The sequence below is a fragment of the Acipenser ruthenus genome, chromosome 23 (genome assembly GCF_902713425.1).
Source record: "Acipenser ruthenus chromosome 23, fAciRut3.2 maternal haplotype, whole genome shotgun sequence".
Taxonomy (NCBI): Eukaryota; Metazoa; Chordata; class Actinopteri; order Acipenseriformes; family Acipenseridae; genus Acipenser; species Acipenser ruthenus.
Genome location: NC_081211.1, coordinates 21,897,783 through 21,916,859, shown reverse-complemented (window position 1 = coordinate 21,916,859; position 19,077 = coordinate 21,897,783). Strand labels below are relative to the sequence as shown.

General features: G+C 39.0%; 1 protein-coding gene across 4 annotated transcripts in view; it reads right to left on the bottom strand.

Annotated features, from left to right (window-relative positions):
- Nucleotides 1–19,077, bottom strand: part of LOC131696525 (protocadherin-1-like) — a 115,382-nt gene that overhangs the window by 10,276 nt on the left and 86,029 nt on the right. The window contains exon 5 of one of the 4 annotated variants that reach the window (XM_058996827.1): nt 17,691–17,777. The exons of the other annotated variants lie outside the window; for them this stretch is intronic. Within the exon in view, the coding sequence (XP_058852810.1) occupies nt 17,698–17,777 (80 nt within the window). The 3' untranslated portion in view covers nt 17,691–17,697. The remainder of the gene's footprint in view (nt 1–17,690; nt 17,778–19,077) is intronic. 4 annotated transcript variants of the gene reach the window in all.

Genomic DNA, 19,077 nt, shown 5'->3' with positions numbered 1-19,077 from the left:
TAAGGATGCTATTTAGTTCTGAGTTTAAGGGTTACTGTGTGAGTCTCGTTGAGTGAAAGCATTTAGCTTTGCTTAAAGTATGTATACACAGGTAATTTATATTGTATTGTATTGCATTGTTCTATGTTGCATGAACCAAATTTTAAGTGACAAGGATTTTGAAATGCTCTCATTAATAACAAAGTTGCTGGTAACCAAACTGATATGCAATCCCAAACCATATTTTTGAATGGGCATTCACAATTGATTAGATATATAATAATAATAATAATAATAATAATAATAATAATAATAATAATCCAATGTGTATTTCATTGGAGCAGAATAACAAAAAAAGAATTGTCAGTTCTGCCTTGTCCTTCAGTCAACAAAGCAAAATCCTCTTTAATGAGAAGGTACAGCTTGCTTCACTCCTCGTCATGTAATCCCATTGATTTCATCTTAAAATAACGACGAAAAAATAGACAACTCTAGGAGTGTATGCAAACAGCACAGGGACTGACCCGAGCTATTACACTTGGCACCTGCTTGATTGAGATCTGAGGTTTCCAAAAAAGAACGTTGTCTTCTCTTTCTACGAAAAAGGCTTTTTAATGGGATCAGCCTTTTCTTCTCACTTAGTCTTAAAAACAGCACAACACAATGAATTATTTGTCTCAGAGGTCTTGTTTTTTTCAGTGAGAGGACTTTTAATATTTATGGTCAATTTTCCCCTTTTATTGCACTGTTCTGTGTAGCACTCCTCCAGTCTTGTTGCCAAGCATTGGCGCCCTATGGGAGAGGTGAGACTGGAGCAGCTGTGATGTCGCTTCACAGTGGCAGCTTCATAATACCTTTCTAGTGGTGGCAGCCAGAGATGGGCTAAAGCCATGTGGAACACTTATATCTACTGCTACCTCACAGGCACTGATTTCATCAATGGAATAGATTCAGATACAGCACATTTCATATGAAAGTCTTACCTTTATTTAACTTTGCAGCCAGGTACTCAGGATCAGGTCCCAATACATCTGCTCTGTTCACAATTACTATTTTTTAATACTACAAGTTTACTTAGGCGCTGTTTCCTTTACTACCCAGCATTATTTAAAGCGATCACCGCTTGGTGATTAGCTTACAGTAAAGAATAAGGATAAATGGGCCTGTGGCAGGATGACAGAGGTTTGAGGCTCAGAGACAGTGGAAGGGGCAAAATAATGATCTTTATTAAACAAAAAAATAATCAAATAAATAGGCACAAGGGCCAACAAAAAAAGGTTCAAACAAAATACAGAAATGTAGGCTGGGCATTCGCCTTCACTACAGTTTCTTTTTCAGCACAGCACAGCACAGCACAGCACAGCACAGCACAGCACAGCACAGCACAGCACAGCACAGCACAGCACAGCAACAAACAAACTCACCCCAAAACTCTTCTCCCTAACAAAGGGTTTCAGCTGTCTTTTATAGTCTGTGGCTGGAGCCCAATTAACTAATAATTAACAATTAAACACTTAAGGCTCCAGCCACATTCTCACATGCATTTTACAGGGAGGAATTTAACCCCCTCCCTGCCAATCCAAAACAAACAAGAATTCTAAGAAAAATAGTAAAAATAACAATAATAAACACAAATTATAGGGCCGAGCTGGAACCCCATCACAGGGCCCATTAGGATTGGCTCATTCCTGTGAGAACGTCTGGCAGTGCAATGGCCACGCTACACCTGTCCCACACAATAACAGACGGATTCTGCTTCTAATAATGCCAATCCTAGACATTTAACAAGGGCTTAATACATCACTAAAAAAAGACTTCTGTTCTCACACTGGTGAGTTTCTCAGTCTGGTAAACAGCCCAGAAAGGCAGGTTTTTGGTAGCTTTATAGATGCATGCCACTGGTGCTGAATGCTCGATCCAGCTTACAAGTCTAAACCACGCTGGAGTAATAAGCAGTGACGTGATGCCAGCTCCCCATGTCAGGAACATAAGCTGTATTTATTTATTTAAAATGTTCACACAGGATACAGCAACATCTTGTTTGAGGAGGTGCCATATGTTTTCTCTGGGAGGCATTTCAAAGATCTGAGGTAACACCAGTGTCTGATGCTGGTAGGTGTGTGACTTCACTCCAGAAGGGACCAAAGCTGAGGATTTTCCATTATTTATTTTTTTCTTTATCTTTTCATAGCTACTCTTGTTGACGCAATCATGAATACATTTCTGTATTCAATTTAGGGAGGAGGAACACGAATACGAATTCTAAGAAAGTATGTAATTTATATTATATATTTTTTATTTTGTACCTCTAAAATAATTATTCAGTATAGATAAATTTACATTAAGCCTTTATCCAACCTTTCATGCTAGTAAATTAATGTAATTTGAGACAGCAAGTGTGTACCTGTCTAATTACATTGCAATAACTAGGTAGCTACCAATGGCCCCTGCTCTTACATTGAAACTATTAGTGGAATAAGTGTGTAATTACACGGATATGACCAGTACCATTGTGTTATCACGTTATTGCATAAACATTGTTCACGAGTCAATCCCATGTAACACAGTTACCATGTAAAAGTTAGTTATCATGTACATCTGAAGCATTTGTCATTAACCATCTAAAGAGCAAGTGAAACTCTGTCCTTTAAACTTTTGCTAACTATACTATTATTATTATTATTACTGTTTAGTGAATTCCATGATATGCATCAGAATGGTAGCTGCCATACTCATCACTGTCAGGAATGAAATGATTTGTAGGCACTAAAATGGTAAAATGGTTTGTAGGTTGCCCAAGCGCTGCCTTATCTCAGCCTAAATTAGGATTTATGGGAAGAACTTGACCAACAAGTCCAGCATCATTGCATACACTGTTTAACAGTTTAGCACCTGATGCTTTAGGGGATAGTCCAGCATCTTGTAGAATCAAAGAACGGGATATAGCTGAAGGGCTTTCTACGTACTCTGTGTATATCTGTATGCTGTCAATCCATGAATGTCATATTTGTATTAGATATTATTATTATTATTATTATTATTATTATTATTATTATTATTATTATTATTATTATTTATTTCTTAGCAGACACCCTTATCCAGGGCGACTTACAATTGTTACAAGATATCACATTATTTTTACATACAATTACCCATTTATACAGTTGGGTTTTTACTGGAGCAATCTAGGTAAAGTACCTTGCTCAAGGGTACAGCAGCAGTGTCCTCCACCGGGGATTGAACCCATAATCCTCTTGTCAAGAGTCCGGAGCCCTATCCACTACTCCTCAATGCCTTGCTGTTATCGCTGAATACGAGTGATTGCTGTCATATCATTCACTGTATCAGCATTATTTAGATTTGTATTCATTTTTTCTCGCTCAGCTCCAATCAACTGCCAGCTTTCTTGGAAACTGGTTTGAATACAAAAGGTCTGTACTGATTACATTAGAGCAATCACTTCTTATTCTGTCTCTAAAATCACAAGCAGGTTTAAGGATACCTTATAAATCAAAGTGAATAGTCAGCATACCCATAATGGCTCATTATCATTTTTACTAGGAGTCTGGTTTCAGCTGCTGCTGTGTGCATTGCGGAAGTGGCTGAGTCTGCAATATGTGATGGAAAGGTGAATTACGCTCTGTTATTCTCTAGCTGAATAACTGGAATGTGTGCTTTACTGAGTTCCTAACATTCTCATAGCCCCCTTCGTGTGAAAGAGTGGGCTTAGTTGTGAACAGGGTTTAGAATCTGTTGGCCACCAGCTAAGTGAGATGTCTATATCTATGTGATGTGTAAAATCACACCTTTGTGTTATACAGAGTTAACTGAAGATAAAAAAAAAATGTATTTGCCTTAGTTCATGCTTAAAAAGAGGGCCTTGTGCCCCACTAGCACCCAATTCCTGTTGAGGATAATGTACACCACCATCCTCTGTTGTGTGTTATTATAAATATGACACTTCCCCTGTCATTTATTATTTTCTCTCTATACAGTATATGTTACAATGTGTTTCTACCCTCCCCTCTGATCCAATATTCAATCTATAGGGACAGTCCCCTATTCCCCTGTGTTTCTGCAGTACCAGGAAGAGGAGGCATTATTTGGCCTTGTGTACAGCTTAAAAGCTTCATTAGTTACCAGGCCCTCTCTGCAAACCCAAGAGACTGAGGGAAAAAAAAGATTAACCACGCTGTTATACCTATTGCAGTGCTAGAAGAACAAATACACCGGCTTTAAACACATTTGTGTTATTAAAGCCCATTTATCAGGAACTGCAGGACATAGGTGTACTTCTAAAGTACACACTGGGTTATTCCAAAGCCCTGCTTGATTAGACCGTCTAAATAATGTGTTACCAGAATGAGTAGCCTGTATTCTGGGATATGGGCAGCCAGGGGCCTATTGGAACATTGTAATATGTGTCATCTTTTAACAGTTGGCAAATGCAATATGTAAAGAGGCACAGGTTAAAAAAAGTAAAAAAAATAGAAAAGAAAGGTTTAGATGTTGATGGTGTGAAATAGAAAACAGCAGTTACCTAGGCTCTCCAGCTTCAGTGCTGACCAAAGCAGTTCTGCGGTTCCCAAAGGCTCTCAGCAGCTCAGTATTAAGTGTCAAAGCCTGTGGCTGCTGAGACAAAGGATGGTTCATTACCGACTTCCACCTCCTTGTTACTCATTTCCAAGGTGTGAAAACAAAAACACACTTGGGTCTCATTTATGTCATTTCAATGTGCATAGCAGGTGAGTCTAATGTCCAAAACTAAATCTGCACTAGAAACAGTATGAAATGTTGAAAAAAAAAAAGATGTTTTTGCAAGCCCCACTGAACACAACTACCTATTGTCAACTGTCAAGTACAGTCCTGTCAATACTGTCCTCAAATCCAGGCTAATGTTTTTTTACACTATAAGCACAAAGAAGTGTTGTGATATATTGTACAATATTGTGGATAAAATCACTTATTAGTTTTAACACCCTTATTTATTGTGTCTTATTGTGTCCCCTTGGTTTGTAATGTGAGGCATATCGTAAAAAACACATCTGTTTTAATCTGGCAAATATAAGAACTGATGTTTTTGTAATATTAATATTGTTCATAATCTAGTAATGTAGGGGGCAAGATAAGGTAGCATGCAATCAAGTTCGGTTTCTGACAAGCGTTTATTCAGGATAATGAGGTTAGTACCCTTATTTGCTTTATCAAAAGTGAAGCATGCTGGTAAAATTAGCAAGGCAAATGTAAATGTAACACTGCAGAATTTAGGACAAGCGAAATGTCCACATACGTCATGCTGGAGTAATGGTTGTTGGGTTAGGTTCTTTGTTCCTGGCAAGATTTGTCCACAAACGCAGACATGCTCCCTTCTGAACCAACCGAATATACAGTGAAATATAACCGTTAATCCCTATTAATATTGATAAACACATTCCTAAATGCACTTTAGTGCTCGTTTTAGAAACACTTAAAAAAAACATGCTTTGTTATAGATGCAAATGAGATTCACTTGTTCACTTAAAGTAATCCCACAAGCCAAGACTCCTGGCACGAAACCCATTAAAAAGTGGGCCACTGGTGAGGCTGTCGTAATATAAAGGCAATAAAAAGTAAAAAGCACTAGCCTGGTATTGGCAAAAGTGTCTGAAATTGATCTTCATCATCAGAAAACCTCTGAGACTGCAACACTGAGGTAGCTGGCTACAGTTATGCTAATCTTTAGGCAGGCTCTAATAACTTCAGTTGTGTGGTACAAGCTCCTATTGTAAGACTCACTTACTTGTATACCCCTTTGAACAGTCCTCATTACCTTGTGTGTATCAATAAGTGCACAGGCATTATTGTTCATATTTAAATAGCTTAACCTTTGAATAGCAGTGTTTGTAATCAAACAAAAATGCTGCCTTATATTTCAACCCTAGTAACAACTAAGGTAAATGTGACTTCAGCTCATTATAGTATACAAGCCATTAAGACCAACATGGGGAAGTACAGTTTTCCAGTACTAAGGACCTTATCTTTAGGCTGTGTTTCTATTCCAATGCTATTGACAGTATCTGTATACTTTACACATTGTTACAGGATTATACTTGCACGGGTGCTGTGCTATTTTTATAAAACTATGTGTGGGGGACCGCCTGCTGTGACAGGTAGCTCCAGAAAATGATATACCATATCTCAGAGAGCTAAAGCCAAAATATTTTCAACACACATTAAGTACAGTAAAATGTGTTTTAAAATTTAGTCTTTTAGGTCCTATTTAAAAAACATATTATTATTATTATTATTATTATTATTATTATTATTATTATTGTACACACGTATTATTATAATTCTCAGAATATAACACAAACCCTTTTACACATTTTAGAAGCACTATAAACAGGATACATTTTATATAGGAGGCACGCAGTTTACATGTGTATCGTAAGTAAAAAGTAGCAAGAATACTAATCTGTTTTTCTTGTAGCTGTCAGCAATAGCTGATGTTAAAGTCAAGACTTTATGTTTGAAAAAAAATACAACTCTAATAACTAGTGTACAGTTTATGCTTAATTGATGCATTGATAATATAATGTATATAAACATTATACAAGGGGTGCACATTATACAAGGAGTGTTCATTATAAAAGGAGTGTGCTTTATACAGGGAATGCACACTATAAAAGAGGTGTGCATAATAAAAATGCACACCTCTTTTATATTCAGAAAGTTACGGTAAGTAGATTATATATATATATATATTGTAACGTAGCGGGTTATGAGAAACAGCAGGGAGGGGGTTAAAACCTCCCTGCGAGGGAATGTACTGGTTTGATTTTGTGTTGCTTTATTGTTTTGTTATTTGTTTAATTGTTTCATTTAGTTTGCTAATTGTTTTATTATTTAATTATCATCCGCACCTGGGCGTTATTGGAAATTAGGCCCAGGTGCGGGGTTTAAAAGGTAGAGCAGGCAGTCTGTTCGGGGCTGCAGAGTGGAAGGAGGCAGAGAGGTGCGCTGTCTCCAGGTAGCCAAAGGAAGAGAGAAAGAAAAAAAAGTAAGTGCGGTTTGAAACCGGTGTGTTTGGAGAAGGGCGGGTAAACAGCATAGCTGTCCCGCGTTAGTCAGGGTGTTCCTGCAAGTCGAGTTAGTGCTCAAGAGGAGCTAGGTGTTATTTTGATTTTTGTATTTGTTGTGTTTTTGTTTATTAAAAAATTGCGCAAACGCGCTTAGAAAAATCCATTCCTGTGTTCCTGGGTCAAGTTCTTAAAGGGGCAACGAACCCGAGTGAGGGTGAGTCCTTCACATATGGTGGCAGAGAGTGTGGGCGCCCCTACGACCCTGGAAATGGAGACCATTGAACAATTAATTGAGCGAATCAACCGCAATACTGCTGCGCAAATAGAGCAGCTGGAGAGATGGGAGAAAGAGATGGGGTTGGCTCCATTGAAGAAAAGGGAGCCAACAGAATTGGAGCTGCTGCTCCAAGAATGGGAGCAGGCTAGCGGAGCTCCGCAGCCTCCCGAGCCAGAGGGGGAGGAGCCGCCGCTTCCGGAGCCCAGAGGGGAGGAGCCGCCGCTGCCAGAACCCAGAGAGGAGGAGCTGCCGCTTCCGGAGCCCAGAGGGGAGGAGCCGCCGCTTCCGGAGCCCAGAGGGGAGGAGCCGCTGCTTCCGGAGCCCAGAGGGGAGGAGCCGCCGCTTCCGGAGCCCAGAGGGGAGGAGCCGCCGCTTCCGGAGCCCAGAGGGGAGGAGCCGCCGCTTCCGGAGCCCAGAGGGGAGGAGCCGCCGCTTCCGGAGCCCAGAGGGGAGGAGCCGCTGCTTCCGGAGCCCAGGGGGGAGGTGAAAAGTTTACCTCCACCACAGCCCCGACCACCGCCCCTACGGTCCAGTCCGGCACCGCTGCGTCCAGTCCCTCACCCTTTGCTCCAGGACACCCGGCCGGTCTTCCCGGACCTTCCTGCACTGGACCTTGAGCCCAGGAGTGTGCAGCACTGGCCACAGCTTTTCCCCTGGTTCCCTACTCCGCTCTTCCCGAGCACCCAGACGTCGCTGGGCTGCTGCCAGACGTCGCTTTTGCTCCCCCTGTTCGCTGCTTCGCTTCCCCTGGGTGATCGGACATCACTGCGCCGGTTCCCAGGGGAAGATCTCTGCCCACTGCTGCATCCTCCAGTGCCACGGTCTACGCTCCGGTCGCCCCTGTTGAACCGTTGGGTCCCCTTGTCGCCGGTGCGCGGTCCTTACCTGGCTGAGCCGGGACGTGGACCGATCCACCCTCAAGCCTGCCCGTGGAAGAGGGCAAGAAGGGACATTTGTGGACTTGAGGGTGGGTGGTTATGTTTTAGGGGAGGAGGTGGCCGTCTCGTGGCCTGTGTCTTGTAAAGACAAGGGGGGGGATGTGTAACGTAGCGGGTTATGAGAAACAGCAGGGAGGGGGTTAAAACCTCCCTGCGAGGGAATGCACTGGTTTGATTTTGTGTTGCTTTATTGTTTTGTTATTTGTTTAATTGTTTCATTTAGTTTGCTAATTGTTTTATTATTTAATTATCATCCGCACCTGGGCGTTATTGGAAATTAGGCCCAGGTGCGGGGTTTAAAAGGTAGAGCAGGCAGTCTGTTCGGGGCTGCAGAGTGGAAGGAGGCAGAGAGGTGCGCTGTCTCCAGGTAGCCAAAGGAAGAGAGAAAGAAAAAAAAAGTAAGTGCGGTTTGAAACCGGTGTGTTTGGAGAAGGGCGGGTAAACAGCATAGCTGTCCCGCGTTAGTCAGGGTGTTCCTGCAAGTCGAGTTAGTGCTCAAGAGGAGCTAGGTGTTATTTTGATTTTTGTATTTGTTGTGTTTTTGTTTATTAAAAAATTGCGCAAACGCGCTTAGAAAAATCCATTCCTGTGTTCCTGGGTCAAGTTCTTAAAGGGGCAACGAACCCGAGTGAGGGTGAGTCCTTCACAATATATATATATATATATATATATATATATATATATATATATATATATATATATATATATATATATATATATATATATCATGAAGTGTATTTTAAGCATCACTGCACTGCAGCTTTTACTGTGTGCCGGCTCAAACCGTGCACATAATAATAATTGTACATTTCTATAGTGCTTTTTCATGCACTGAAGCATCTCAAAGCTGCCTTACAAAGCAGAATAAGCAAATGCAAATGCATAAACCATTAGTTGCTCAGCAACATCCCATATTCAGGACAGACACAACCAGGTGAAACGTCTATTTCAGTGCCATAGGTGATAGAGTTTTTGCATGCAACATTCTCCACTTAAATCCACCATATCTCAATTCACACAAGCTCACACACAGCTGGATTTGAACATGGTGCCTGAATTGAAGGCCAGTGTCGAAAGCAATAATATTCCCACATCTTAACATAGACTGCACACAATAAGAAACCATTCTACCACTATAATACTGGTAATATAATCACAGTTTGTCTCAATACTCTCAATACTGCTCCTGCCGAGGCAGTTTGGCACAAAACTCAATATGGATGGACATTTTGCCACTGAATATAATGTGTACCTTAGTATACATTATTCTGCCTCTTAATGCTGTAATGTTGCATGCATAACACTGTTATGACATATTAATAACTGGGTAACTACAGACATTCCGTACTCAACACTATAACCAGTTCATTCCTTGTAATCTGAAGTGCTACCCAAAGAGTTAACTATTCCTGCTCCATGGGATAACTGGCACTGATCACTGCAATCAGTTATTATAACAAGTACCAGCCTTCGCGCCGCTCACTGCCATCTGTTTCATGCACACTAGTGGGCACCTCCGCCAGCGCCCCTTGGCAAAAGAGCTGGCATCCATCAGGGAGACATAAAATCCAAAGCCCCTGCTACTCCCGGCTTAGATTATTATATGAGTAACCCATACTGACACCCATCCTCCAGTTTATCTGCAGCAACTTGCCTTTTTATGAGCTGCATACATTGTTTGACAAAACACATGGAATGGTGCTGTATATCATTGGTAGTGTTATGGATGGAAATGATTGTAAGATTTCAGATTTTACTGGAAGTTAAGAGTAAAGTCTTTTTTTGCAGACATATTTGTCATAACGTAAAACCATGTTCCTTGCATGCCACTCAGTATACTTGTGTAGCACCATACCAGAAGGGTATTATTAAACAGCAATATAACAGTAGCATGGCTTATTAATGGAAAACATGTTTACAGAATCTGAACTTTTAAAGAACATAACATGACGTACTGTATAACAAATGTACTGTGGGCAAAATAAAATAGATTAGCCTGTGTTTTTAATCAAGCCAAGTACCTTGAACTTTTATAAGTGTCATCATAAAAAAACAGAACACACAGTATTATCAGTATATTGTTTAAAAACTGCATCCACTGTACCTGATTAAATGCACACATCAAGAACATGTTCTAATAAATGCACAGATTTGTTCCTTGCAATTATATTTTTCTGGGTAATTGCAACCAAATATTACGCACATGAGCTTTTTTCAATTAACATCAATCCATTGTATTTGTACCGGCTAAGCATTTGGGCATCATCAATACTGGCCACACTGAGAGGAAATGTGTCCAGAACACCAGGGTCGATGTCACTGCTACTCTTCTTCAATGAGAAAATCTTTAACATGCGTTAAGCTGTCAGGTTCACTTGGATTTCTGTGTCGTGATAAAGACAGCGCCTCAAACAGCTCAACACTTTGACAGATCATGAAGGGGTGCTTGTTGATTGATGCAATATGTGTAGACTGGATTAGAGGACTAAATAATACTTTGAAATGAAATAAAGTAAATGAAATGGTTTTCAGTTTTCAGTTGAATTGAAGGGCTCAGGGCAAGACAACGGTAAGTAGGGGTCTGCTGATACTCATGTTTTCTGAGTAATTACCTTTAAGAAGTATTTGTTGGCAGGTATTAAATCAATTCATTAATGTCAAAACAAGAAAAGCTGCCGTTCCACCTTTACAGTTGAGTACCAATCAATGGCAATGTTCTTCCGCAGTGTGTTTTAAAAGCTGATTGGAAGCTAATTTTTCTGTCATTCGGGGCGTTGACATTTTCACTGCCTTACTGCCTTTCCGAGGCCATAAACTGACAAAGAAAATATGTTTTAAAACTAGCAAATGCAACTGATTCATCATGTAAATGTGACCTTCCTTAAAGCAAACGCAGGTACCACTGTGAAAACTGGGATATGGATTTCTTTGACAAGTTAAACCAGAGATAACACCTTGCCCAGAACTACAATCCCACAATTCACTGCAGAGATGATGCAGTTCTATGGAAAGTAAAATAAATAAATAAAAAAAAATCATATAAAAAGAAAGGTAAGACAAATAACCGCTAATAAAATATAAATTAGTTTTAGTTAGTTTGATCACGACAGATTCTATATTAAATAACAGTCAGATTGGTATTGATTGATATTCAATAATTGTGTAAACAAGGGAAACCGAGCAACCACATTGTTTTGTGTTGACTTATTAACATGTTATATTCCATTTAATTAATACCTAACAACTTCAAATTTCTTAAAGTAAATTACTCGGAAAACATCAGGCACACCTCTAATGGTAACCCACATAGTTGTTGTTTTGAGAAAACTGAAAAAAAAAAAAAAAAAACATATATCTTTGATCAGATCAAATGAATAGAGTCATCAAATAATGTATTTAATCTACATGTTTAATTGAACCACACATTACTTTTGAAGCAAGGAAATGTTAACCCAACATGGCTCAGGGTCAGGGTCAGGGTCTCCCCCCCCCCCCCCCCCCAAGCCCTTTAATTGTAGAATACTCAAAATGAATCATAACATAGTCATCATAACCTGGTAAATAAATAAACTGAGAATTGTAGTTGACTCTCAGGTTGCAATGGGTTGATGTCCAATGGGAGAAAGAGTTAAAATTGCACAGATAACTTGCTGGTGGTATTTTTAGGTGCAGGCATGAACATGATACCAAAATCAATTATTTAACCCGGTGACAAGTACTGCACAATGCCATTTAATTCAGTACAACCCTGCTAAGTGCCTTAGCTTCAGAAACAGAAGATTGCTTTCACTAGCTTGCTTTCTTTTTTCACATCTGAGACGTGTAGCTGTACCCAACTCACTACTGGAGACGTGGGAATCATACGTAATATAGAGTTTTTCAAAGAAACTTCTGAAATCACAGCTTGTCGGTTCTGTATATTATTTACTAAGCCCGGGTGGTAAAATGCTGACATCTAAACACCAGGTCTTCAATTGAATGCTATGATTAGAACGTGAGAATAGCAAGGCTATATTTGTATGTTGCTTTCTCAAGATTTCCCTCAGATTTTTCCTTTGATTATCATTGCCCCTAATATACTTGCTAATCTCAAGTAACAAATCACCATGTGATGTTATTTAGTAAACTGGAAAGTTGATGAACATTCATATTTATGTGACATTCTGCATACATTCTGCATATGTTTAAAATAAATTATGTTATTGTTATGCTATGTTTTACAGATCTAGAGAGAATTACACTCTGCAGCAAGTATGTACTAGTTCCTAAATAAATTACGCTGCACTGCAAAATATGTATATATTAATTGACTAAGTTATTTGTAAAGGTTAAAAGCAACATTACCCAAAACCAAAAGCCCTGACCTTTACCCTTGGGCTATCTACCAAATTGTGTACAAACCTCTCACCATATGCAAAGGGAATTATATCCAATCAACTCATTCCTCCACTATACCCCCTAAAGGGATGAATAATCAAGACTGTATACAGTTTATACTAATATATATATATATATATATATATATATATATATATATATATAAAATTAGGGGAAAGGTTCACCATTGCAGTGTACAAGGCAGTAATACTACTGGACAGAGGAGAGTGGGAAGCTGGAGTTGCTTCAGAACATGCTGTCAAGGAGCAGCATTGTGAATGTTCATGACAAATTGTGTCTTTTGCACTTAAAAGCTGCAACTTTACAAGAAACTGAACGATCCTCAAAAGCTCAGGGTTAAGAGTAAATTAAAGTGTGTTTATAGCTATGGCTTAAATACAGAGGCGCACATAACTACTGCAGAAATCCATTACCTCCTTTGAAACCATGTTTCAACACCAAATCAAGTCCCCAGAATGTATTGACAGCATCTGGGATGCAGACATTACTTTACTCAGTGCCTTTTGGTGAATGCCATTCTCTATTTCCTACTAGAATGGCAAATGGACCCAAGGTATTTTTCAGTTTTTTATTGAAGAAAAAAAAAACAGATTCCCTTTAAGATCAGTGCTGAAATTACACAATTCAGTCACCTATTGGCACTGTGCGCTATGCAAAAATTACATTAGCAACAAAACCAAAAAAAAAAAAAACAATGACAGCAATCTGTTAGGTATTCTGTCTCTTGCATTACCATTAGAAGTATTCAAATATTAAAACATTAAGCGATGTTAGCCAGAATATTAATGGACATCCCTACTTCGTAACAGTTTTTTTTTTGTTTGTTTGTTTTCGTCCCCAGAGAGATTCCAATAGGACATAGATTGGAACTATTTACAGATGCATTAATTGAGAACATACAAGACAACATATCTACAAAGATGACTTTCATCATCTTGCACTGTTGTTTTACTAAACTCCTCATCCTTCCATCATATGCCTGGCATGACAGTCTGGTCTCTTACCAATCTCACTGATAGCAGACACACATTATCTGACCCAGCTGTGGCCATGCCTCCTATTTTGCTGTAGTGAGGTCTGGCAAGTAGGGGGGATAGTATACCAAGCTATCCAATACTCCAACCTGCTTCTAGTTATTGAAGCAGCCAGCTTTGGGGATGGAAGCAACAGAGCAGGCTTAATGCCTGACTTTGCTGATGGCAACCCACCACTGTGTTTATACGACATTGAACAAGGCAGCTGAACTTCTCTTTGCATGGGGTTATTTAAATGATCCGAACGGCAGGCTGGTTCATCAGCAGGTATCAAGCTAGACTCCACCTACAATAACGTTATGTAATTTGAATTTGCAGAAGATCTTAAAATAAAAAAAAATGTGACAATACATTCTGGTTTTTTTTCCCCATTTAGGATCAAACCAGTGTAAGTGAATGTGGTATAATATGTGTCTGATAGTGCTGTTTTGTAGACATGAGGAAAGCCAATGGGATTTATCAACACAGTGGAGATTAACCCTGGAGCCACAACCCGTGTGTAGCCTTCTTTTAGAAATAAGCTTGTATGAGCACAGTAGTTGTCCTTCACTTTCAAAGCCTGGTGACAGGTGTTTCCCTGTACAAATATCAGCAAATTAATGCAATCTCATGTTCAGTGGATTGAACTGGTTGTTATGTCTTGCTAGCAGAGACTATAACCATACCTTCCTGATGTCTAAGTGTAAGCATAACCTCTGCCCCTGCTCCTTAAGCTACAGACTACCTGACAGCCCTGCAGCATACTGTTAGGGACTAGATCTGCTGTGCAAGGAAACCTGCACTCATGATGGGTGACAGGCAATAGTGGAAATCTATCCCCTGAATATTCAGTTGCTGTGTTCTGGAACTCCAACCTGAAGCAAAACAAATAAACAGCAAACACTATATTCACATTAAACACAGGTCATATACTGAGAAACACAGATACAGAAAGGATTTTTTTTTTTTTTTTTTAAATATATACCAGTTAAAGAGAATCATTTTGAGGTAAGGCTCACAAAGTATACAATACCTTGATTTATCTTCTCATCTACAGAATTTAGTCTTACATTAATATATATATATTTTTTAAATTCCCTGCGGCTTTCATTGGCCTGAATATTCATACACATGAACACAATTACCAGACAGTACAGAGTATTTTTCCCCACACAGTTGGTCACCATGCTAGCCCTGCAGCACTGCGAGCCTGGGAAAGCCAAGCCAGCCATTTGTGTTAATGAGTTCTAGATCAGTATTCATTTATTTGTTACTCCCGCCATGGGAAACCAGTCTGGGCTTCTTCCATATTAGATATGTTAATGTCTTTTAAGTCTGTTACTCCACCCTTTACACTTCCGGTTACTTTTGTATTTTAAGGTCAGTGATTCATTCTTTTAAATACAATCTAGACTATTGGGTATCATTTTCTTCAATCTATTTGCTGTGGGTGTGCACTCAGATGCAAATACGTAACTAAGTAATTTATTGTCTCTGTGTCTGGGTTACTTATTATTTTGTGAATTTTTCATTTTGGTATGCCTGACTTTCTTAAAATGGAAAGAGCTGAACTAAAAACACAAAACAATGATAAGGAACTAAGCTGTACGCCACCTGTGGTATTCTGCTAGCAAACCCGTCATAGAAATTGGATCTATTATGCTTGACAACAATGAGAGCTGTACTGAAGATATATATGTGAATAAAACACATCAACACTGTTGTTCTGCTTTCAGTTAATCACTTGAAAGCAAGTGCAACACTTTCAATTCCATTGAGGAGGCAGACTGCTGACGTGAAAACAATGTTCTACAACAATGCCATACTCAAAGGCAAAACATTATTTTTTATGTTTGTTTGTTTGTTTTTGTTTTTTACTTGCAGTACTGTAACTTTCAAACCAATATAGAAGCAGCAACTCAGTTGTAAAATACCTATGTACTCTACATACCGATGGGAATGTTTTCTGATGTGTGCATTAGTTACAATATCCATGTAATAATATCAAAACCAATTAGCAAGGCACAAGGTGATACCATTGGTGTGTTATTGTAAACATATGTGCTACTGTGGTACCATTATATCAATGGTACATAACACTGGAGATGCCCTAGTAACACCCACATCAGCAAATGAAAGTAGTGGAAGTATACAGAAAAAAACAGGACAGGACATTTTACTGAAATAATCAGGGTAATGCCATTTCTTTTTCCACTTGGGGATGGGAGTACAGAATGCCATGGGGTGTTCTGTATCTGGAGTGGGTTAAAGATCCCAGGGGACCAAGGAGATCCATGTTCCTTATTCCCAGTTCAGTCATTGACAAGCCCCAAGCCTGGAGGAGAATCTCTTATCCATCCCACATCTGCCTCATCTAGCTCTAATCACATTACAAGACAGCAGGACCCCCACTGGAAATGAGATGATGCTTTCACGACTACCATTATCTTGAACAAAAGCACTTCAGTGTGGTAGCGACAGGGGGCTTAAACACATCTTTAGATTCATCCGTTTGCAGAGTACACTCATTTGATTGATTTGATAACATTTTCCAGTTTTAAACCAACAGAAGGGGCATGGAAAATGGCCCAAAGATGTACAGTACACGTTACACTAAACGGTTACTCTTCTTACTCAGCATAATCCATTTTTAAAATCATTATGCCAGTTAAAACAACAGCAGATTTCACCCATTATCAGCTTTATGTAAACTTTTATCAAAAGCTGCATCTATGCCTGTGTGTGCATATATGTTTTGGTGATCATGGAACCTAACGTATAATTGTGGTTACATGGTTAAAGTAGCAGTTTTACATTGACCTCTTTTAGCTTATTTCTAAAAACATAAAAAGAAAATGTTTTCTAAACCAGTAGACCAGTAACTTCAAAAGTTGAATCTACTCAATAAAACAACAAGGTCTGTTCATAGACTGCAAGCCCGGTTTCTATGCCAACCACTTTCAATTAATCCTCTTAACAGGATTCCTCTTCCTTTGCTCTCAAAAGGGTACTTGTACCTATAATGCTTTTGAATTGCAAGCCCCACCGCCTCTCTCTTTGTCCCACCTTAGCTACCCCGCCTCTTTTTTTTATTACTTTTAACAGTTAAATCCTATTGAAAGAAGTCATCCTCAAAATCTAGGAACATAGCAAGTGGTTACAAACTTGAGATTGAGAATCTCTATAAATTGCTCATCCAAGTTTTCTTTTGTATTTATTTTTTTTAAACAATTTCAACATTTTGGTCAGTATTTCCATGGGTAGGAGTTACTGTATATCTTCATACATATCTAAATGTGGCAACTGCACGATAAAAGAACAAAGAAAACCTAATCACCTACGAAATGACCTACTAAAAAGGTTTTGCTTGTGTTTATTATCCACAGTATGCCTTGCTGCTTATATTGCTTTTGTATCCGTTTTGTCATTCTTTGTCTATTTGTGTGTGTACACTGAATAAATCTCTATTATTCTACAGCCCTGATAGCATTATGGGTATTAAACAGAACAAAGAAAGATATGTCAACTTGACTGCTTACATATGGATTCTAACAACACTAAATCAGCCAAGACTATGAAGCCTACATTAAATAATTGTGATGGCTCCCGTCATGACATCTACATAACTATTGCTACATGAGCACCATAAACTTTGTCTAGGATAAACACATACAAGGGTCAGGAAGGAGTGTTAACCATTGGAGTGCTACCAGAGAGAAGGTTCCTAATTTGAACTTTTGTGTGGAAACTGCAGGCTGTGTATATTTTCACATATTTCCATGGAAACTCCCATGTTTTTTGTTTAAGTAATATCCAGTTTATTTCTGGAATTAATTCTTAAGTAAACATAGCATATCCTTTCAGTCAACATCCACCAGTACTGCATTTATTTAAGAGATCTTCCAGCTTTTCAGTGTAAACTCAACACACAGGAGGCAAACTACAGCTTCTGAATTACAAAGCAAGATAACAAGTATCTAAACATTCTTGGTGGTAAAGGATAACCTAGTCATACTTTACCTACCAACATTTCAGCACAGTGTTTGAAGGGTACGTCTATTGGATGAGCTCCCGTCTACTTTGTGGCTGTTAAAAGGTCCAACAGCACTTTCTGGAAAGGAGTAATACAACAACAGTGATAACAATACATGTTATTCTTACATTCACTGAAGCATCTCAAAGTACTTTACAGTGCAAATAAAAAAAATAAAAAATACAAGGTGCAGGGACCACTGTAGACATGTGTTTATGTATTTTAATTGATTTCAGTGCCAGTTGTGATGATACTATTTTTTTCCCCCTCAGTTTCTGCCCAGCTGGTCTGAGGTGTGTGTTTGTGTGCATGAGGGGAGGGGTGGGTGTTTTATTTTCCTTTCTGCTGTGCTTCAGCAAGGGGGCAGAAGATCTCTATGGAAACCCCTTAGAGGCTTGATGTCTCCAAGTATGACCTGGCAGACTACATGGTAGACAAGTATCAGTAATTCCAGGGTTAAGAGTCTTAGTCTGAGGATTTCTGTCCACGAGCCCTATCATATGATAGTGCTTAGCCAGCCATTGTATCAGTGTGACGTCTTTTCTATTTAATTGAATGAGGTAAATCAAATCATGAGATGAAACATCAGACTCACATGGGTTTTTTTTTGGTTTTTAAGTCAACTGTTATCCCAAATTATAACCTTCTAAACCAGGATTGGCCTTATCATTTTTTTTTTCGTGGTCTTTCTAAAGAGTGATAGCTCAGCAAGATAAACAGACAGATAGATGAGTGATGATCAAATGGATGCACCTGCAGAACAACAAACAAACACAAAAACAAATGTCTGCATACCCAAAGCACACTCACAATTAGATCTTAAAGAATAAGTAGCAGGGTTCCGAAAAAAATATAGCGTTATAAGTACCAGCGTGTTGCTACAACTGTTTAAATAATGATTGAGATCTGACTTCTAAATCACTAACACAACAACAAGTGCTCTGGTTTTTCTTTTTACATACCACATCATGGTTTGTTATTGCTGTGTTACCTGTTTGACGATGTGGGCAATAATCCTTACACTATCAGTGCACTGGAGCGGCCATTTTGAAAACAGCTTTGAAACAGACTTCAAGGTATAAGTGTAAAAAGTTGTCAGGATGTTAACAATGGAAAAACATGTACAGGTACATTATTTAAACAATTGTAGCAACACGTGGGAACGTGTAACACTATGGGCTGTATTTTCCCCTGTGAGCAAACTGCTCACTCCATAGGAAATGAATTAGATGGGCAGTTTGCCCACAGGGAAAATCAGGCCCTATATTTTTTGGAACCTCACTACTTACTCTTTAAGGAAGCCAGACAGGAAATGCTCCTTTTGTTGTGGCTGCTGAGCTACCCCAGTAGGAGCAATGTGTTGGTGTAATTAACCATA